General features: G+C 47.0%; 1 protein-coding gene across 6 annotated transcripts in view; it reads left to right on the forward strand.

Moving 5' to 3' along the window:
• mctp1b (multiple C2 domains, transmembrane 1b) overlaps positions 1 to 22224 on the forward strand; it is a 123094-nt gene that overhangs the window by 91069 nt on the left and 9801 nt on the right. For all 6 annotated transcript variants that reach the window (XM_061262493.1, XM_061262494.1, XM_061262495.1 and 3 more), the window contains 2 exons: positions 6979 to 7098; positions 12771 to 12821. In XM_061262493.1, coding sequence (XP_061118477.1) covers positions 6979 to 7098; positions 12771 to 12821 — 171 coding nt within the window. The remainder of the gene's footprint in view (positions 1 to 6978; positions 7099 to 12770; positions 12822 to 22224) is intronic.

Raw genomic sequence — 22224 nt, forward strand, 5'->3', positions numbered from 1 at the left:
AGGAGAGTGTTTTGTTGGGGAGCGAGGGCCGGCGGGGTGGGGGGGTAGCGATATGAAGGCTTTCATCTGGAGTGAAGCGGGGTCCTATCGCAGGGAGAGGCCGGGCGAGGGAACCGGAGCGCCCGTCAGACTGAGGAGCGGAGCGAGCGCAGGTTTCACACGCATCATTCAGACACTGACCCTGAGAGAGCACACGGGCAGCCCTGAGACCCTGAGAGAGCACACGGGCAGCCCTGAGACCCTGAGAGAGCACACGGGCAGCCCTGAGACCCTGAGAGAGCACACGGGCAGCCCTGAGACCCTGAGAGAGCGCACACGGGCAGCCCTGAGATCCTGAGAGAGCACACGGGCAGCCCTGAGACCCTGAGAGAGCACACGGGCAGCCCTGAGACCCTGAGAGAGCGCACACGGGCAGCCCTGAGACTCTGAGAGAGCACACGGGCAGCCCTGAGACCCTGAGAGAGCACACACACACGGGCAGCCCTGAGACCCTGAGAGAGCACACAGGCAGCCCTAAGACCCTGAGAGACCACACGGGCAGCCCTGAGACACTGAGAGAGCACACGGGCAGCCCTGAGAACCTGAGAGAGCACACGGGCAGCCCTGAGACCCTGAGAGAGCACACACACAGGCAGCCCTGAGACCCTGGGAGAGCACACACACATGGGCAGCCCTGAGACCCTGAGAGAGCACACACACAGGCAGCCCTGAGACCCTGAGAGAGCACACGGGCAGCCCTGAGACCCTGGGAGAGCACACACACATGGGCAGCCCTGAGACCCTGAGAGAGCACACACACAGGCAGCCCTGAGACCCTGAGAGAGCACACGGGCAGCCCTGAGACCCTGTGAGCACACGGGCAGCCCTGAGACCCTGAGAGAGCACACGGGCAGCCCTGAGACCCTGATAGAGCACACGGGCAGCCCTGAGACCCTGAGAGAGCACACACGGGCAGCCCTGAGACCCTGAGAGAGCACACACACACGGGCAGCCCTGAGACCCTGAGAGAGCACACACACACGGGCAGCCCTGAGACCCTGAGAGAGCACACACACACGGGCAGCCCTGAGACCCTGAGAGAGCCCACACACATGGGCAGCCCTGAGACCCTGAGAGAGCACACACACACGGGCAGCCCTCAGAGCCTCGCAGAAAGAGGACCTCTGCCTGAACCCAGGTGCTGATCCCACCAGGGCCAGGGCCACGGCCCCAATCTCTCTTTACGCCCCACACAAAGTAACGAATGGGTCCAAAATGAAAACCAGACGACAAGGTGCACTGCGGTTTCGGCTTCCTAATGACAGCAGTGATACAGATGCAGTATTTATCATGTCATCTGCGCCTGTGGAAGATCTTTATTTCATAGTTACATTGGAAGGGAATAAATGAAACGGCTTGTTTCGGAGGTAGTGGTGGTTGCGTGCGTGTGTGTTTGCCGAATGTTTGTTGAAGTTCTGTAAATTTCCAGAAGGGGTCACTGTGGCACCAACCAATTCACGAGTGTGCTGCATATCTTGAGCAACCGGCAAGAAATGTTTGTCGACTTATTTTCTCAGAGCCGTTGTAGCGATTGTGTGTTCATTGTTGTTCAGAATGCAACAGATGAGTTGTTCCTCAGTTTTGGATTGTTGAAAATGAATTCAGATTTACTACACAATTTAATTTGTATTTGTGTGTACGTGTTCACAAAACTTTTTTGGAAGCCTTTAAGTATTTATTAAGCCCAAACATGACTAAGAGTGGCAGACGGATGTAATCATACAGTAAGTGCTGTTGTAAATGTTTATTCATAATTCAATTAAATCAGACACTTCAATTACAAGTGTTTCAGTAAATTAATACTGAATTACAAGCACAGTTAAACTGTTTATATTCAGTAATTCCCATTAAATGAAGGACAAAAACATAACAGTTTTTAAAGTGTCATGACGCCTGGAAAAACCTGGAAAAACACATAATGAAAAATAGACGCGCAATATCAGTATCTGAATTATTGCTACAAAATGTGATATTAAAATTAATTAAAGGGATTTGTTGTAACCTCGGTTTAATGCCCTATACCTTGGTGTTTGTTGTTGTAATATGTCATCGGTTTAAATGTTCACATACACTTGTAATTACCTGATTTGTATCTGATTTGGCATTCAGTTATTTATAGACTCTGTAGATGATTATGTGTATGTGCTACCGTAATTATTGCTTGTCATAATATGGCTGGGTTATTGCGCATTTCAGGCCACTGGGTAGATCTTTTACTGTAACAGTACCGGTACATGAAGCAGTCTCATAATTTTGATATTTTACTGTAAAGGATTATGAAGCGGTTTCGTAATTTAAATCAGACTGTGTCCCTCGTATATCCCGTTGTTGTGCGTTTGCTGGCGCCGGTTTAAGCCGCTTTTGCGCTGGAAAGGAATGCGTGAAGCATTGCCGAGCCAGACCTGTCGGATTAGACCCAACCCAAAACCCCGAAATAAAGAAGTCAGCGAAAAGGTAAATACAGGAATAAATATGACGGAGGGAGACAGGTGTATAAATTAATATATACGCTTTGCGTCATTTTCCCTGTAAATTGGCACTCATTGTCACTTTAAATGTTTTACATGAATAAAGGAGCAGAATGCCACTTTTTTAAATTTACTGAATATTCACAGTTTATTCTGCATCTTTTTAAATAACCTTTTTTAAATAAAAACATCACTTTAATTTTAAATTAAGATTTTTATATTAAGCTCTTTTTTAATAATGCAAACCAATTTTTTTTGTGCATAAAAAGGCAGCTTGACAAACCTAATTCCTGATATAAATGCTGGTAGTTTTTCAGCCGGGGAGGGATGAACAGTTTCCAGGTTATGGCGTGGGGATGGTCAGGTCCATGGATGTGGGTGTGTGCCATAAAGCGGGAGTTAGAATGGAGCAGGGATGTCAAAACAAGGCTGAAGGGGTTCGGGAGTGACCTCTCGGCCGCACTACGGAAAACCACCGCGCTGCGGAAGCCTCCGGAAACCCGGCGGGCGCTGTTGTACGCGTCTACCTGACCGCACTCTGACAATGTGCGAGCGTGTTTTCCAAAGGCTCTCTGGACTGGAACCATTTCTTCCTGTCACGTCTCTGTCTCTCTCTCCCTCCTTTCTCCTGCCTGGGGGAGGGGGGGGGGGTCCTCTTCTGAGGGTCCGCCAAAGGCCGCGGGGTCACACCTGGCGGACGGGGGTCCCAGGTTTTAAAACCTGTCAATCACCCGGAGCCCAGGGCCCTCCCGGAGAATAAGAAAACCTGCGGGGAGCGAAGGTGAGGGGGCCTCGGCAGGGCGAGAACACACCCGGAACACATCAGCGCAAAGAGATTCTCTAATGCAGTCCCAGCATGCCGCAGCGTCGACGTAACACTGGGCTTCAACTGCGGAGACCGTCCTTACAATGCACAGACAATTAACAAATGAAATTAAATTGCAGCATATTTACTGGTTAAGTTATACATATCCTTTATAAATTAGTTTGCATTACCTGGGAAGTTTGGTTGAGGCCAAATGAGGCGAAACAACCAAAAAATCTAATCACGTTTAATTGCAACTTTCTTATTTAATTTAAACATTTTTGCTCGTACCTCGAGATGAACCCTCAACTTAATTTTTCAGTCTTTTTTTTCTGCTGTGTTAATAGTCAGAAACATTGTTGTTTACAAGTTTATAAGTTAAAGTATAAAAATGTTTTTTTTTATTTCCCCAAGTGGAAAACTATAACCGTGTGGAGGGCTACGCTGTTTTGTTTTGGGGAAATATGTTGTATAAACGCTGCTAGGCAATACAGACGGTACTGATTCCACCCAAAGGGCAGCGTGAGTGTATGTGTGTGTATGTGTGTGTGCGTGTGTGTGGGGGGGGGGTGGGTTTCAAACATGCTGAAGTGGGCAGGTAGGCTCTAGGCTGCTAATGCCTGTGTTTGTAAATTGTGATGAATTATTGAAGATTATTCCCCATATCCCTGAATGAGGCTTTATTAAAAATCTTTCATCGGAATCTGTTATGTTGTGGCTGCTTTGGCAGGAGCAGGGACCGGACACTCTGTAGAGTGAGATATTTACCTTGGAGCGATATGCAAACACACTCCCTAATTCATTTTTTATGTTTTATTTATGACTCTGAATTGTTTGTGTGCACACAGACCCCACACAGGCACACACACGCATGCACGCTGTGCTTTATACAGTATTCACATGGATTTGTTAGTTTCTGTGTGTGTGTATAGTTTGTGCTTTTGAAATGAAGCAATTGCATACTGGCCAAAAAGTAAACCTTTGTTTACAAATGTTGTGCAGATTTCTTTAATCTTGTGATAGCATCGTAACTTTGTTATAGAACTTCTGCACTCTTTTAATGTGGGGGTTCTACTTATTTTAATCATATTAATAATATTTATTTATTATTTATTATTATTCTCATAAAATACATTTTGTGGAAGGTAACAGAAATTCCATGCATTAAAGTGGATTGCCATGTTAGACATTTATGAATGTTGCAGACTTATAGTAATGATGATGATGATGATGATAATGATACTGGTGGTGGCTATAGTTGTAATGGTAATAATAATCTGTATTGCTGTAGCAGTAGTAGTGTGTAGTAGACGTGAATTGGTCTAAATGTCTACTGTAAATATGTCTGAATTATTTTAACTTGTTCACCGAGGAAATGTGCAGAATCACTTAAAATTCAGTAAATTGTATTACCTACAAACTGCAGTGCAATTTCATCTGGAGGGCATAGCCGTGCAATAGATTGTTTAAATGCATACTATTTACTTTTATTTATTTTATTTTTTTACAGAATTGGTGAAATACTGCTATATTTTTAAATTGAATATACTCAGTTATTCTTTTATCTTAAAGTGGTAAAATGTCAGACATAAATAAAATAAAAGGGCATGTACCCTTAATTTCCTGTTTTTTTTATTTATTTGTGAAAGATCATATTAAAGGGCGACTGTTATTTAGTCTACAGTAGGAAATTTATTGTGTAATGCATTTATTAATGAATGCATTTAAGTAATACCTTTTCTCAAAATTCTTTGTAAAAAGGAAGGACATAACCATAGCAAACCCATACTCTTTACCGTTTGGCCACATACCAGATCAACTTCATTATTTAATGGCTTAATTCCATGATTTTAGTTTTCCATTTATATGAGGCTTTATTCCAGTGACTGTATGTCAACCATGAAAGGATGATCACTTCACTCCCTGGCTTCCTCTTCAGCGTGTTTCATGCAGATGGAACACTAAAGACACGGAACGAGTAAAGAATGACTATTAATCCCACACACACACACACACACACCCATTAAACAGAAGCCCTTAGTTCTTCTCTTAAGCAGTCAGTGCAGTGTGTGTTGGGCTCTGTGTTGAGAGGGAGAGGAGAGTGTGGTGAGTGGTAGAGGGAGAGGGGTCTGTGTTGAGGGGGAGAGGAGAGTGTGTTGAGGGGCAGAGGGAGAGGGGTCTGTGTTGAGGGAGAGAGGAGAGTGTGTTGAGGGGCAGAGGGAGAGGGGTCTGTGTTGAGGGGGAGAGGGAGAGGGGTCTGTGTTGAGGGGGAGAGGGAGAGGGGTCTGTGTTGAGAGGGAGAGGGGAGTGTGGTGAGTGGTAGAGGGAGAGGGAGAGGGGTCTGTGTTGAGGGGGAGAGGGGAGTGTGGTGAGTGGTGGAGGAGTATATTTCGGCGATGGGGCCTCTTCAGTAGGCTGACAGGAGAGCCACTCTGGCGGAGAGCGGGGGAGCGGGAGCGGGAACGTTATCTCTCTCCAGCACGGAGAGCCTCGCTCTCACCGGCGGGAAGCCAATTAAACCCCTGCGCCGGCCCGAGTCCCCGATATCTGCCCCGGACACATCGTCTCGCTTAGCCCCGTCCTGTCCGCGCGCGGGGGGCTGTCCTTCCTGCCCACACCCTGCCCACCCCCTGCCGCTCTCCCACACCCCCCCTCACCTCCCCCTGTCGCTCCCCAACACCCCCCCCCGTCGCTCTCCAACACCCCCCTGCCGTCCCCCCGTCATTCCCCCACTACCCCCCCACCCTCTGTCGCTCCCCCACAACTGCCCCTTCCCCGTCACGGTAAGAGCAGTTGTCCAGTAGCCGGAGGGTTGCCGATTCAATCCGGGTGTGTCAAAGTGTATCTAAGCAAGACACCTAACCCCCAAATGCTCCTGATGAGCTGGTTGGTGTCTTGCATAGCAGCCAATCGCCATTGCTGTGTATGCATGGGTGAATGAGAAGCATCAATTGTACAGCGCTTTGGATTAAGGCACTATATAAATGCCAACCATATCAAGCATATAAGGAAGTGAGAATCCGCACACCCATCAGCATAGTCTGAGCCGGCAACCACTGCAGACAGCACATTCTGTGTGGCTTTGATTATGTACTAATTCATACATAATATATTTTAAAGCATAGACACCACCCTTTCGAACAGAGCACAGGGTGCCAGGATGCTCGTTTCTGTTTTCAATCTTGTGCAACAGGTCAGAGGCTGTAATACAAATTCAGCGAGTTGCATTGACCTGCGCTGGTAATTAGGGGCCGTGTGTGACTGGGGAACAGGCTGTGACCAATTTATTTTATGATTTTCATGAGTGCCTTATCATTTCAGTGATAACAGAAATTTTGTGTGGCATTGAATAAAAACAAAGGAACAGAATTAAAAAAATATTAATTGCTGGACAATGACATTACACCATCACTCTTAATTAAGGAAGTGGAAATGGTAAACCTGATATCGCCCTGTCTATTTTTTATATCAAATTAAATATACGCATATATAGTATTTCCCCAGGTTTACCACACAGACTGCTTAAAGATTATGCCCCTATAAGATGCGCTGTTTTTGTTATTAATATTACATCGTGCTTTACACGGTCATTACACGTGTTTGTATGATTGGACCGGAGCGTGGAGACGGTGATCCTGACCGTGTGTCTGTCTCCCTGTCCTGCAGCTCTTTCTCCTGGTGGTGTGGAACTTCGAGCTCTACATGATCCCACTGAGTCTGCTGTTCCTGCTGGCCTGGAACTACTTTCTCATCGCCTCAGGGAAGGACACGGGTCTGGGCGATGTGGTGAGTGACCCTGGCACTGACCTGCCTCCGTGGCCCAAGAACACCGGGCCCCTGTGGAACAGTGCATATGTTCTCTGTGAAATGAACGCCCCCCTTTTTTTTTGCTCAATGATTATTTGCCGAATTGATCTTACCGTGCTTTTTATCTGAGGTTTCATGATGACTAATCCACCAGTTCATCATCTGGCTTGTAAAATCCTGACAATTCATTATTCATTTAGATTGTTGTATTTTGTTTTATTTTATTTTAGGAGAATGAAATAAATCACAGTACACTGGTATTTTTGTCGACAAAATATTCCACAATGTAGCTGAGTATTTTATTGTTGTCCAGCTCTATGAGTTGGACACAGTTCTGTATAATTCCCTGTTCATAACACAGTAGCATACCGTATCTCTGTTCCGATATGTTTCAGCTGTAAAGAATTTAGTAGAACGCAATCAGCATTCCTCTCTGATTTTTTTATAGTTACTGTCAATAGTCATTTTTATCAATTTCACATATTATTATTAGAAAAGTCTCTAATAATATGTGACTTTTTCTACTAATGTGTCCCCTAAGATTCAATCATTAACTAATCCTTTAAAAAACCATAGTAAAACTGATTTAAGTTACATTATACTTAAAAGGCACACTTTTCTAAAGTGACTTACACAGATTATGTTTTTGTAATACATTTTTATTTATTTTATTTTGTTTATTTATTTTTTTAAAACAAATAATTTCCTAACCATTACTACACATGATACCAACCTTTATCGCCCTCATCCTTACAGGCAGTTATTTGGGTATCCTGGTTATTTTTTTCATCAAATCTGACAGGTCAGGAATAGATTGTGATTTGTGTTAGGAGAATATAAGAAAAATAATGTGTGGCTGTCTGAATTAGGATGATAAATCCTTATGAAATGTAAATGGAAGTGATCTAATGATAAATTTGGAACGTCGACACTAGCCGGGTCTTACAGTGACCCGCTATGTTCTCTCTGGTACCACTGTAGGAATGTTGTCCTCGGACTGTGCATGAACGCGTTTGAAAGAAAAGAGTGCAGACTCATGGTGTGAGGCAGATTCTCAGGCCGTAGACTCATCGTGTGAGGCATTGCGTGAGGCATTTTAATTGTCCGCCCTCTCGTCCTATGTGCGCTGCTCTGTTACTGACGGCCCATAATTCCCCTCTCCACGGCGAGGTCAGGCCGCCAGTGATTCGGGGGCGCGACAGCGTAGCGGCAGGTGGCGGCTGTGGGGATCAGATCCACGCCACGCGTCTTCAGAGGGGCAGTCTTCAACGCAGCGTTCAGAGGGGTGGTCACAGAACCGCGGGCAGGGCCTGCCGGCACCCCCAGCCTCCGTCTGTGTGTTAAGAGCCTAACGGTTCCAGGTCACGAGGGGTCACGCGAAACGCATGCATGACATCACCTGTCCACGCGTCGCTGTTCTCACTCCAGCCTGTAGGGGGAGACATAGTTTGTAAAAAGAAACACGTGAAAATGTGTACTGTTTTTCGAGCATGATATAAATCATTAAACATTTGCGCAAGGCGTATAAGCATATTAATCACGAGTACACTTCTCGCCTTTCAACCTTTTTTAAGATTCATTTATATTTACTTCGCGCAGGGCCAGTTACGACCGGGCTGACACGTTTAGCTTTTTTTTTTCAGTTAGGGGAGGAGGAGGAGGGGGAGTTTTCCTCAGAGCACAGTGAAATATTAAAATGAGCTAAATCAACTGTAACAAAGCACATAGGGGCCTAAAAGGATAACGTGCCCTCTACCCGGCCTGGTTTAACACAGACGGTTATGCTGTGGGAGATACGGAGCTGGTGACACCGCTCCGTTGGAGGTCGGGCCTCAGGTGTAAAGGCGTCCTGGTCCCACGCGTAGCACCGCGCGCGGGCAGAGCGTTTCGGTGCGACTCCCCGTCGCCCCTCTCCCTGCCGCTCCGACGCCCCGTCGTTCTGCGTTCGGGCCGCCGCGAACGCTGCAGCCCAGCGGTTCCAGGGCGTCTCCGGCGCTCGACACAATGCACAAAGCGCCCGAGCCTGCTTTCCATTAGCCGCGGCCGTCTGACGGGGAGACTTGTTTTTCTGAGTAATTAAATGAAGTGGGGGGGGGGGGGGGGGAGTTTAGAGCAAACTCCAGGGAGGCGCTCGGATATCTCTGCTGAACGGCTAAGAGGAACACCGAGAGCAGTTTAATCTTTGTTCCTCCTGCAATTAAAGAATTCCTCGTTGATCCGTACAAGAGTCGCATTAATCTGTTGTTTTAATAACAGGCCCAAAGATAAATAAAGGCACGCAGTGTGCTTTTTATCAGCTGGAATCGATGTGGATCTGCAGTCTGACGTGCGATATGCTTATGAAACTCGCCGGGTGAACTTGCAGGTTTCAGAAATGCGAGGTTTCAAATAAACATTTCGCCGTTGGCGCAGTGAAACGCGCGCGGGGGTGGATTTCTGTCCAAGCGGCTGAGAGTAAAAATGGAGAAAGCTCAAAACGGACGGTGAAGACTGTGACTTTGAGCGGGAACAGTATCCCCCACCTCACGGTCCTAACAGACCTGCCTGGTGCGCACTGAAATGTCCTGAGGCTCTGCCAGCTCCAGAGAGGGAGAGAGAGGGAGAGAGAGGGAGAGAGACCGAGAGACAGAGAGAGAGAGAGAGAGAGAGAGGGAGAGAGAGAGAGAGAGGGAGAGAGAAAGAGAGAGAGAGAAAGAAAGAGAGGGAGAGAGAGGGAGAGAGAGAGAGAGAGAGAGAGGGAGAGAGAAAGAGAGAGAGAGAGAGAGATGGGACCAAAATTCTTCTCAGTCCCCCAGGCTGTTCATCTGGTCTGTAAAACATCCAAACATTAGCATCTGTGCACATGAGGATGGCGGACGACGTAAATGACATTAGGATCCCCCTCCCCCTCCATTCACAAAGCCGTCTCTCTGTTTATTTTCAGACGTTTCCATTGTGCGGCGGGGCATGTGGCGGGAAGCGGTTTTCGCATTCTTTCTCTTTCCTGGGATGTGAAGTGGCTTTCCCCCGCCCTGGACACCCTCCATCCCGGGCCTCCCCTGGAGCGGCCTGCGGAGGGCTCCTTTAAACCGCACCGGCCGGCGGAAAGCCCCGCTCTCGGGAGAGAACGCTCTCCTTTCCGAGGCTTTTCAGGAAAAGCGTGTCTTTTCCATCGTGTCTGCATTGTTCTCTCATAAAAGGCTTTTTTAGGCTGGAGAGTCTAAACTTCCTCCTGCTTTCATCAGGACTCTCAACTATACCTTTTTGCTCTGAGACTTGGAATCTACTCTGTGGAACATCGGACCTGCTCTGTGAAGCTGTAGAACCCGCTCTTTGAAGCATAGAACCTGCTCTGTGAAGCTGTAGAACCCGCTCTTTGAAGCATAGAACCTGTTCTGTGAAACTGTAGAACCAGCGCTGTGGAGCCGTTGAACCTGCTCTGTGAAAGTCTAGAACCCGCTCTTTGAAGCTATAGAACCTGCTCTGTGAAGCATAGAACCCGCTCTGTGAAGCTGTAGATCCTCCTCTGTGACCTACACGTGAGATCTCCCTGGCTCCCAGAGACAGTTTGGGGATGAGGGGGGCCTGGTGGGTCAGGTGATGTTCACTGGGGCAGATGGATATGCTGATTGGTGGATCTGTGGAGGGCTTGGTGGGAGAGCTCCGCTAGGCCTCAGAGCTGCCCTTGGCCGACCACTGTCTGGGTCCGATGTGCTCCAGATGTTGTGCAGGTGCTAATTACAGAGCATCTACTGTCATACAGTAGAAAAATAATGATGTCTCTTTCAGCGGAGAGAGGGTGCAATTAGGGCCAGTTATGAGGAATTTATGCCTCCATCCAACCTTAAAGGGCAAGCTGGGTTGGGGGGGTAGGACATAATTAATGTTCAGTCCAGTAGCCCTTTAAAGTAGCCCTTTCTCATAGGACTCATTTTAGAACACATAACGCCAAAGAGCAGTCTAATTTCAGAATTCACTTTTTTTCTGGAAAAACATGGAATTGCTATCATAGCCCCTGAACCAAAGTTCAGTAATCACAATTAATTTATGGCAGTTGGAATTTTTGAATTGCGTTTCCATGCCAGAACTGCATAGCACACATGGAGGCGGGTCCATTGCTCAGTGTGAGGCCACTGATTGGATGCCCACATTGAGATCAGTACAAAATCACCAATGAGAGCCAGCACAATGCACTCTTGTGAAAAGTAGGCCTATCTTTAGTGAAAAGTGTCAACGGAGTATCTTTGTGGACCATTAAGATTTCTCCATGGAGTGGCGGTGTGTATCCTGGGTCGACTCGGCCTGTCTCAGGGGCGTAGCGGTCTCAGCCGCGCCGCGGCGCTCCGGTTAGCCTCAAACCCGACCGCTCTGCGCTTCTGACCGTTACCGTGGCGATGCGCGTGGCACGACACTGCCCCTGAACTCTCTCTGCCCCGCAAGAAATCTGCATTTACATAAGAGGCTTACGCCAGCCGCACCCCCCCCCCCACACACACACAGAAAAAGGAGGAAAAATGCTTTTGTTTGCTAAGTAAAGATTTTCCAGATTCGTGGCAGGGTTACAGGAAAGGCTAATTCTGAACAGAAGTGAGTGCAGAGTGTGTATTGGCCGGCGTTTTATGCCGTTAGTTTGGCGCAGAAGGTTTTGTGTAAACAACCTCGTGGCTTTGACGTGCCCGTGACAGCAGACATGACCCGGGGCATTCCCAGGTGGTGCGAGTGGTCATGTGACCTTGAACCTACCCCTCTATACATCTCCTGACTGTGCTGTGCTCTCTCTCTCTCTCTCTCTCTCTCTCTCTCTCTCTCTCTCTCTTTCTCGCTCGCTCTCCATCCTTTCTGTGGGTTTGGTTGTAGCTGAAGAGACTCGCTTTCATCCAGGCTAAAACGAGCCCCTTTCCTGGGACCGCTGATCCTCATAAGCTTCCATTGAAATGACATTTCAGGCTGGGCTCTGATGATCTGTGCAAGCTTCTGATCCCAGTGCCACCTCTATCACCATGATAAAGGCCTATTTGTGAATAAACACAAATGCTTTTACACGCTGACGTGCGCAATTGTTAGAAGGTGAGCTTCTGTCGGAATAGTGAAAAGCTTGTCCCTCATTGGTTGAAGGGTCCGTAGCAGCGATTGCTGACAGGCTAATGACCTCATTAACACGGGCAATTTTAAAAGGGTTACCACTGTGTTTTGAGGTTTTATAACCTATGACTTGTGACCTGTGGGTAAGTTATTATTAGGTAACTTGTACTGAGAGAGTTGTACCCAGTTGTAATAGTAGTTTTTTAGAAGGAACAAAATGGGTTTGCGCTATAACTACAAAGCAGTGAGCGTGTACATCAGTGTGGATATGAGTGGAAATGATTGTTTTCATAGAAAAGAAGACGTTTTTACAGGACAGTAAAGAAAGAGTTATAGCACTCAGTAAAGAGCGGGAGACAGCAGCTGTAGTGAAATACACAGCACGGCTCACGCTGTCCATTTCAGGCTCGCGTGGTTACTTTCAGTTTGATTGACAATAGCGCTTTAGAAAAAAAATATTATATCAAAGTGAATGACTCTCCCTCTGTCTCTCTTCCCCCTCTCCCCCCCCACCTCTCTATCTCTGTCTCTCTTCCCCCTCTCCCTCCCCACCTCTCTATCTCTATCTCTCGCCCCTCTTTGCCTGGCAGCAAGCGCTGGAAGACCTGTTCCAAGACGAGGATGAGGAGGAAGACGACAAGGTAATTATCCCCGCTGCGTGTGTGCTCCATGCCTCCATCCTCTGGAGGGCTCACCTGGGAGCGGTTGTGGAGTTCTTCTCAGGCCCTCGGTCAAAAACACATCTTTTTTAATGGGAGTGAGGGCTGGTGGAGGGGACGAGGCGGGCATTCAATCAATTTCCAATCTTTAATGAGCCTTGAAGAGCCCTTTTTACTGATGAAGCTGTATACATGTTGTTTTTTTGTTATTGGTGGGGGTTGTATCACACAAAGCCCGCACTATTTGACAGAAAAAGACAGATGAGTGCCCCCCCCCCCATTCTCTCCCTCACCTAGCCCCCCCCCCCCCACCACCTCCTCCCCCATGGCAGCCCCTACAAAACCAACTGTTAATCTTCCTTACAGTCGCTGGTGAGGAGCATTGTGAAAGAAACTATAAATCCTCTTTCTTGTTAGGGTCATTTTTTTTTGCTTCCCTCTAGGAAAGAAAATAATTTCCTGCTGTCTCCCCACCTGATAGCCTTTCAGAGAGACTGCAGTGCTGACATTCGGCTAGTCCTGTTAGCTAAAGAACGCGCTCAACAGCTCAGCCACGCACTGAGACCTCAGTTCTCTCTACTGTAAAACACAAAGGAAATAAACACATGACTAAATAGCCCCAGGTTTGCGGTGGCGGTTGTTAACGGTCCTTCAGTCTTTGAAATGCGCCTGTGATTGCGCATATCGGTGGAGAGGAAAAAGATGCATCTCTCTTTGAGAGCAGAGGTAGGGATGAGGGCCATGTTGCAGGACACATACCGTCCTCTCCTTTTTGCAGTTGTCATAGCAGCCCCGAGACATTTCACCCTGATATGTCCTGAGGCGTTTCAGCTGTCCTGTTTACAGGAAAGCCAGGCCATAGGTACTGTACTGTCTGTAACTATAACCACAACTTCTGCATAATTTTGATGGAAGTAATGATGATCACCTAAAGTAAATTCAATAGTCATTTATTAATAATTCATTTAAATAACATGTATTTGTCACCCTATAACAAATGTATCTACACACATAATGGACTCCATTGCGGCACTCCAAGATGGAAAGGTTAATTCTGGTTAGTACGTGGTTCATTCTGGTCTGGGAACTATGTGGGCTCGCTCCCCTGCACCTCTGAGAAAGGAACAAAGAGACTGGACTCTCTTAGCCGAAAGCGATTAAACGATGTAAGGAACATAGCATTGGATGCCCTAAATTTCCCTGTCTCTTGACCTGCAATGTTGAGCACTTTGAATTCATAGCAAGCAGCTGTCTGGATCAGAGGGCCAGATAGGCTGTTCTGCTGATGTGTGAACTCTGGTTAAGCGCATTATGTCAGGCACAAACCCTTTATCTCTACCGCTAACGGTTGTGTGCAGACTGCTTAACCCAGACTTTCCCGGTAAAGACGAAGTTTCCTCTCCTCTGTCCCCGATTTCCTCTTCCCTTGAAAAGAGACTGGTGAAATTATAAAAATATGTGTGTTGGTGTCTGACTTTGTAATGGAAATAAAGTGAGCTGTTTCCTGGGCTGGACTCTGGTGTTTGGTGTGAGACGAGGCCTCTGTCGCAGTGTGACAGACTCAGGTCACCGTGGACCACAGCAAGACCACACACACCTGCAGTTTAGCATGCTGCTGCTTCACCCACTCACATGACACTTAGCTCCTTGCAGTTTCATATTAGCTGCTCTCTCTCTCCCTCCCTCTCTCACTCTCCCTTTCCTCTCCCTCTCTCTCTCCCTTTCCCTCCCTCCCTCTCTCTCCATCTCCCTCCCTCCCTCTCTCTCCCTTTCCCTCTCTCCCTCTCTCTCCCTTTCCCTCCCTCCCTCTCTCTCCCTCTCCCTCCCTCTCGCTCACCTCCCTACTTTCTCTCTCAGAGCTCTTTCTCCTCTCCTGATTAAGTGGCACAGTGAAAGTTGTAATGAAAGTAAATGGCTTTTAAAGCCTGACAAATGCGTTCCTCAAATGGCTGCCAATGACCCAGGCCTTTTCTCTTGGCTCCAGCAGTGAAGTGAAATATTACGGTATGGTTGGGGGAGCTCGTTCATAAGCTAAAAGAAGTATGTGCATGTGTGTGTGTGTGCGTGTGTGTGTGTCTGTGTGTGTGTGTGCACGTGGGTTGGGGGATCAATAAATACGCCTGGTCTTCATTTTAATTGTATCTGATGCACGTGCTGCAAGTATGTGCGATATGTCTCAGATGTTTTGCCCAGGCTGGTGATCGGCCTACGGGGCAGCTATTAGCAGGATAACCTTTGGTCCTGGGGCTAAATGGGGGGATTAAGTGGCACTGAACTGGGACACCTGTTCTCCATTGGGCAGGCCCTAGCCTAAACCCCTGCATGTGTTTTCACTTAGCGGCAATTGGGAAAAGTGTCTTTTCTCCGTGGCCTGGGTAGGTATTAGTCACTTGCCCTTCGTCAGAGCCCCGGCTAATTGATGGGGACGGCTCAGCCGCTAAATCCAGCCTGCCACCTGGAGGCAAGGGGGTGACCGTAACTCACGTTGGGTTCGGGCGTTCCTCTCCTCCTCTACCCTCCCCTCTCCTCGCAGGTTGGGCCTCAGAGTAGTTTTAGCGCCTTTTCGTTCAGGACTAATTCCTTGCTTCGAGCTCCAGGTTTGCTGTCGTATGTCAAGTGGAGTCATGTCTCTACAGCATCTGCGCACTAATGGTTTTCATTTTCACTGAGCAGAATTGGCTATTTCCAGGTGCGGAGGGGGGCAAAATGTAACCTGCGGAAGAATATACTGATGTTATTATGAAGACATTTTTTTTTCCTCTGAGAAAACAATAATCTTATGTAGTTTTGATACAATACACATGTGACAGTGGCAGCAGGTGCGTGTTTATTAGAAAAATATTTCATATATCTACAGTAACTATGCATACATGCTCAGTGAATACAATCAAGATGTAACCGAAAACAGTATGTACCGTACGGCCTGCTTCTTTATAGGATAAATTATGAAATCTTAGGGATGAACAGTAAAATATAAAAGCCACAGATGGCCACAGTGTTGTTTTCCAATAAGGTCTGTTTGGCTAAAGAGTTATGATAAGGTGCCTTGCCTAGCGGTCTCTGGAGCTGCTGCTGCTAGCTGTCCCTCAGGCTGCGTCTGTCTGTCGTGTTTCTGATCACACCATGAGACGTTGGGGTGTGCTCAGTCATCCTAGAGGCAAGCATTTGGAGGGAAGAGAATGAACATGATATTATTTGTATTATTATTATTATTATGAAATGGTTTTCTCTGGGATTACTTGCACATCTTAATTCTTACAGACACTGCAAAAACCAAAAAAAAAAAAAAAAATTATTTTAAAGTATTTCTTTTACACTTTGACTCATTTCAAGATTTTCTTATGGAATAAGAAAATTTCACTTGTTAAGCAAATCTCATTTCAAGATTGCCAATGGAATTTCACTTGTCAAGTAAACAGTAAAGGAAAACAGGTCATTTTTTTTCCACTTGAGAAAAAAAAGATCTTAAGTCTTAATTCTTAGGACTAAAACGCTTCTTAAGACACTTTTTGAAGTGTATTCTCTGATTTTTACTCAGTGCAGAAGTGCCCCACCCGCAGCCATGCGTTGGAAGCCCTGTTACAGTACCCCCCTCCCCCAGTGAAGACACGATGACAGCCTTGTTGTCTGTGTTTCCCCAGACACTACTCTGTTTTCTCTTACTGTCTGGTGACTGCTGGCTGCTCACGCAGATGGACTGTCTCCTGTTTCAGAGAGGAAAACCTACCCAAAAATCTGTAGTCACCCAACCAAAATAAACTGTGTCCTATTTCATCATAATATTTTTCAGATGTCATTGTTGATTTTCTGACATTCTAGACACAATAACAACTCTCATCAGGTTCTACGTCAGGAATGCCGAGTTTTATTGCAGTATACCGTATGTATTCTGCTGTAGTGTTCCCCTGCAAAATAAATCCTAGGAAGTATGACTAAATTTATAGCCTTCATGAGGACATGGCCCTTACAGTATGTTATAACAATAAACTGCAGCAAGCCAGAGCTGGTCTTGGTCAGAGCTGGCTGGTTTTGGTCAGAAGGAACAATGTTATATGTAGCATGAGAGACCAGTTGTATTAGAGGCAGATTCAGGACAAGTTTGACAAAATTGTGTACTTCACCATTGACGCGCTATGGAGCATCTCACAGTATGCAGTTTCCCTGATATAAAAAAGTGCTGTCCTTGATCCATTTTCAGTGTTCCTTTTAACAAATGAAATCAAGCCCCCACTCCCCTGAATGGTTCCATTGGACAGTGACAGCCCCAGACCTCATCCCATTGGGCACTGCACTAGCACACGCTCTTCACTGGGACAAACAGCCTCTGATAAGGGACACACACCAGGAGTGATTGTGCTGCCCTCATTAGCTCACACTTGTATAAGTGCTTCTAGTTAAGTGTGTGGCTTTGGTAAGTTTGTTAGCTGACAGCTGGGAAGCACTTCAGTGAAGCTAGATGGTAATGAAGTGCGTGTTTATGTTTCTCTGTACTGGAATGCGTTGGATATTTATATCCCTGGTGTGCTGGTTGGCTTTTGAGTGGCAGGCCCAGCAGGGTAATGCAGATGTGCCGCAGATAGACTTTCTCTGTGTCCTTGATGCTCCTTCTTTTAAACCTTTTTAGCTAATACGATAGAATACCCTGATATGAGGAACATGGAAAGCTTTGACGCTCTGTGGAATTGTGATTTTAGTGTTACTATTTTTTGGTGATTACTTTTGCCAAGCAGGATGGATTTTTAGATACATGGTTAATTACTGGAAGGTTCACGGCATCAACATGTACAGTATGTGCTTGCTAGTGGCGCAGCTGAACACTACAAAAAGACTCAGTGATGCTGAATGCTGTAGTTAGAAGCTCAAAATGGATGTCAGGCCTCCACTTAATTAAAAGCTAGAGTGAAAAATTAACTGTGCTATGTTAACCTTATCACAGGTCATGCAGGAAGAGAAGCTTTACAAAGCTATTTTTAACTGGCTTTGTCGTAGAGCTCCCTGTTAGCCTCTGGCTTAAAGAAAAAGAAAAATGAATTTATTTTGGTCCAAAAGGTCCCAAGGACTGGCCCATCAGAGGAAGCTGTTCTGCCCACCAACAATATCACGGAGGAGGACATTTTGGCCTCCTGGAATTTGGACTGGATGAATAGTATGGTGGTGAGTCTAGATAGCCTCCCCAGGTCACTTGATTAAGGGTCCCCAGAAGGGTCTCTGAAGGGTCTGTGTGGGTGCAGCACTAAAACACTGATTCCACAAATCAACAAAATCATCAACTGAAGACAGGGTTAAGGTCCATTTCAATTGAACTTTGGGCAATTAATTGAAATTCAGTCCATAAGGTTCTATGTTTCTATCAATGAACAGATAGATTTTCAATGAATCCTCAAGTGTCTGAATGAACTAATGCGGAAATGACTCCAGAGCACACTTTGATACGTTGAATCGGGTGTTTTAGTGGTCTGGCACTCTCCCACTGCTCAAGGTTATAACAGGGTTGTTTGCAGTAGTCACCCCCCCCCCCCCCATAGGGGTCTAGATGTTGCACAATGTGAACTGTGTTGACAAGAGACCTCCCCCTGACCCCCTGTGATTACCGTAGGAACCCTAGTCCAGGAGAATAGGCAAGCCCCCTCCCACAATGTCCTGAAGTGGCCCTTAGTGTTTGGGCCCACTGTCCCAAGACGTCCCCTTCGGTATTGTCCCGGAAGAAATGGCGACCTTCAGGAGACAGAACATCACCGGCTGTCAGACAGCGTACAGGAAGTCTGGTAAGGGTTTTTTTGCATTCTGTACATTCTCTGCCGGGATGCCTTCCCGGTGAGTACGCGGCCGCGGTCGGAGCCGAACAATGGCTCCCTCTGTGTCCCTGCTTACTTCTGCGGTTCCCATTGAGATTCTGAATCCGGAGCCTCCAACCTCATCTAAATGAGTTCCTCTTTTATTTGTGGTTTTGACTCAGAAGTCACCAGGGTTCACTGAAGCTTTTGGACCCCTGGCTGGACTGTTTCCCGAGGTTTTTTTAATGCGCCCCCATTGTCGGTATCCGCACGCAAGTGTTGAAAGGCCGGTGGTAATGTGACGAATTACCACCATTTCATAGATTCATCCCACTGATATAATATATCTATTCTTCTGTACCCCCGAGTGAGGCACTGCAGGAGAGTGCTGTTTTGTTTCTGTAAGAGCTGTTTGTCCGTGGTACTGATGCATTCTTAAGCCAACAAGTCGCTCTTCACAGTGGTGCCTTTGAAACTTGGATACTCAATTCAGGCCCTCCAGGCCGACAGTATTGCCAGTTTTCTTTTCTACCTGATTGTTTAATGATTGATCAATGCCACTTATTTGCCAGAGATTCAATTAAACCAAGGCTGAGTAGAGGGGAATAATTAAAACCAGGCCTCATAGCATTTCATTGCCATTGCTACTGGTTTTATGCTGATCATGATGCCTATTACAGGTAAGGGTGTGATCCTTTAACAATGAACATGAATGGTAGAATTTTATTTTTTTTGAGAAAAATTGAGTTGCCGCTCCTGTTTTGTGATGTCATGTTTTCAAATCGTGTTGTTATTCACAGATTATCTAAGGGTGCCAGGCAGTGTCTCTTTGACGATGAGGCGTGTCATTACTCCAAAAGTATCCACACACACCAGTTAGACAAACTCACAGTTTGTCTGCCATCACCTTTTGACACTTGGTAACAAAGTAGGACTCAGAGCAGCGCCGGGGTTGTTTTGACGGTCTGGTTTTTGGGAGATGGAGAGGACGAGCGGAAATCCGGGACAGCGAAGGATAAAAATAATTGGCCCCCATTCATCAGAGTGGCACCAGGGGGCCCTGGGGGGGGCGGGGGGGCGGGGGGGGCAGACGGTGTCACGCGGTGATGAGGTCACAGTGGGAGATGACGGCTGGTGGGGGCTGGGGGTAGCGGGGGGGGAGGCGGGGCTTGGGGTGACCTTGCGGCTGGCTGATGGAGTGAGTTTCGGGAGCAGGTAGGGAGCGATACGGAGGGGGGGGGGGTGGTGTGCAGGCAGGTACCCCCCAGGCCCGTTAGGAGAGGACGGGGGCACGCTGAGGTCACACTGGCCGTGGAGGGGAGGGCGGGTCATGCTGGAAATACACTCGCTAGACTATTTTCATCCGTTACTGCGGACATTTATCCTCGGACCAGCGCGCTCAGGGGCCCTCTGGCCCGGCCAAGGCCGTTCTGAAGATGAAGCATCCAGAACTTTCTGTCCGCCTTTACCCCTCTCACTCCCTCCATGAAAAACCTGGGACTGAACTGGACTGACCTGGATGGTTCTCACTCTTTGCTATTGTTAAATCATCTATGAATTACCAATGTAAATTGTACTCCCAACAGAGTTTATATCAGTCCAACAGGGGTCAAATGTGCTCTATGAAAGTGAAATCATCTCTGTCAGAGTTCATTTAACACTCAGCGTTTTCCTGCGTACCCTTGGCTAAACTCTCATCCCCGGCCCTCCTCAACAGAGCCCTGTGTGTGTGAAAAACTGTTTACCGAGCGCAGACCGTCATGCCCAGTTAAAAAGACATACATGAGGTTAAGAAAAGGAAGGAAAAGGGGAAAATATGTAGTCCCCGTGCTCTCCCACAGATTCCTCACTAATGAAATTATTTACTTAAGCTAAGCTTCAAAGAAACAACAACAACAAACAGCTTTCTTTCATGCGACACTGGTAGGGGGCCAAGTGGCGTGATATCTACAGCTGGCCTGAGGTTGTGAGCGTTTTTCGGCGAGGACTACGCCGAGTGTTTTTGTTTCCCCGGCGATGGGCGTCTCTGATACGGCCCTTAATGTGGTGAGGGAAGTCGGTGAACTTTAGGAGGGCGGTTAACGGCAGGGTAAGCGGGGCGCAGCTGGGTCAGCTACCCGACGGTTTCGGATGGGTTGGGAGCCCGTCCCTTTGTCTGGGAAGCGAGTGTCTGGCCAGAGGACGCTTTTGGCAGGGAGCTCCACATCTGTCCCTCGGAAAGAAAGCATCCCGAAAGTCTGCACATGTGGATCCTCTTTTTCCGCCTTCGCCGGGCCCGTTTCTTTGGTGCGTCGCTTCTTAAATTCCACTTCCTGTGGTCTGTTTGATGCTTACGTCAGTCTCTTTGTGGCCAGTGGCATGTAAGGTCGTGACAAAGTCCCTCTCCTCCGTCCTGTCTTTTACTGGCCCTGTATCACTGTGCGTTCAGCTCAGCACTGCAGATACTATCGTCATCTGCCAGCGGCATTGCGGGTCATCTTTGCCGATGCAGTGTATAAAATGCAGCGGCTTTCTTAGTATGTGACTTTTGCAGATTTCAGATTGTTGTACAGATCCGTTATTTCTAGTCTGCAGTGTCTGCTGGTTTTTGTGTTCACCGAAAAGTAAACAAATTTAGACCCAAGTAAGCAGGTGAGGTGAGCTAACAGCAGTATAAATGGCTTTAAGTGATCAGTTAAGTGAAGAGGATCCATGAATCCAGCTCTGTGGCTCTCCATGCCCAGGGTGGAGGACCCTTGTACTTCACACATCGATTATAGAATTACTCCAGCTACTTAGTTCCTCTCTGCTTTTGAGACCTGAGCTTGCGCATTCATTTTGAAACATAAAGAAGCCCATGATCAATGCTGCTTAGCTGAACACATCTTAGATGTCAGGGATCTCCTGAGTACCATCGAGAAGCCCAACCATACGATGGATGATATTTTCTGTGTCAGTTTTCAAACATTATCTTTCATTGTTCAAAAATAAATGATGGATTTTCATTTCTTGTTAGAGGATATATTTCATTGTCTTGCCACTACTGATAAATAAGCCCATAACTTTATCATGGTGATAAATAGTTACAGATGCCGTGTGGGATGAATATTTTAATTTATATATTTATATTTTTCATTTGCTGTATTTCTTCGGTGCGAATGATTGAATTTAAACGAAATAGAAGTGCAAATTGTGTCATATTTCCACAAGACCTAGCTGAATTCCCCGTACTGCTGGATAAAAGAGAGTGTACACACTGAAGCGCACTCCAGCTCCTCTCCTGTTGCGCATGGACGAGGCTTAATTAACAGCAGATGAATTTGATAATGAAGACGCTCCGTTAGAGAGCAGACTTGCGATTCCTCGGTTCTCGCGCTGCGGTGCGTATCGTTGGACACGTCGGCGATGACGTCGCCCATGAACGGGGACGATCTGGCATTTAGCAGCAGGCTTCCACATGGAAACAGCGATGTAGGTGGGAAACAACTTTCCGGGGGCGAGCCGAATCTTCCCCGCTGTGATCCCGCGGCAACCGCTAAACACATGATCCCGCAGCGGCCAATGAGCACGCGGGACCTGTCCCAGGCGCACTCTTCACGATGACGTTCTTGTCGCGCCACTGTGGAGACGTG

The sequence above is a fragment of the Conger conger genome, chromosome 12, assembly GCF_963514075.1.
Source record: "Conger conger chromosome 12, fConCon1.1, whole genome shotgun sequence".
Classification (NCBI taxonomy): domain Eukaryota; kingdom Metazoa; phylum Chordata; class Actinopteri; order Anguilliformes; family Congridae; genus Conger; species Conger conger.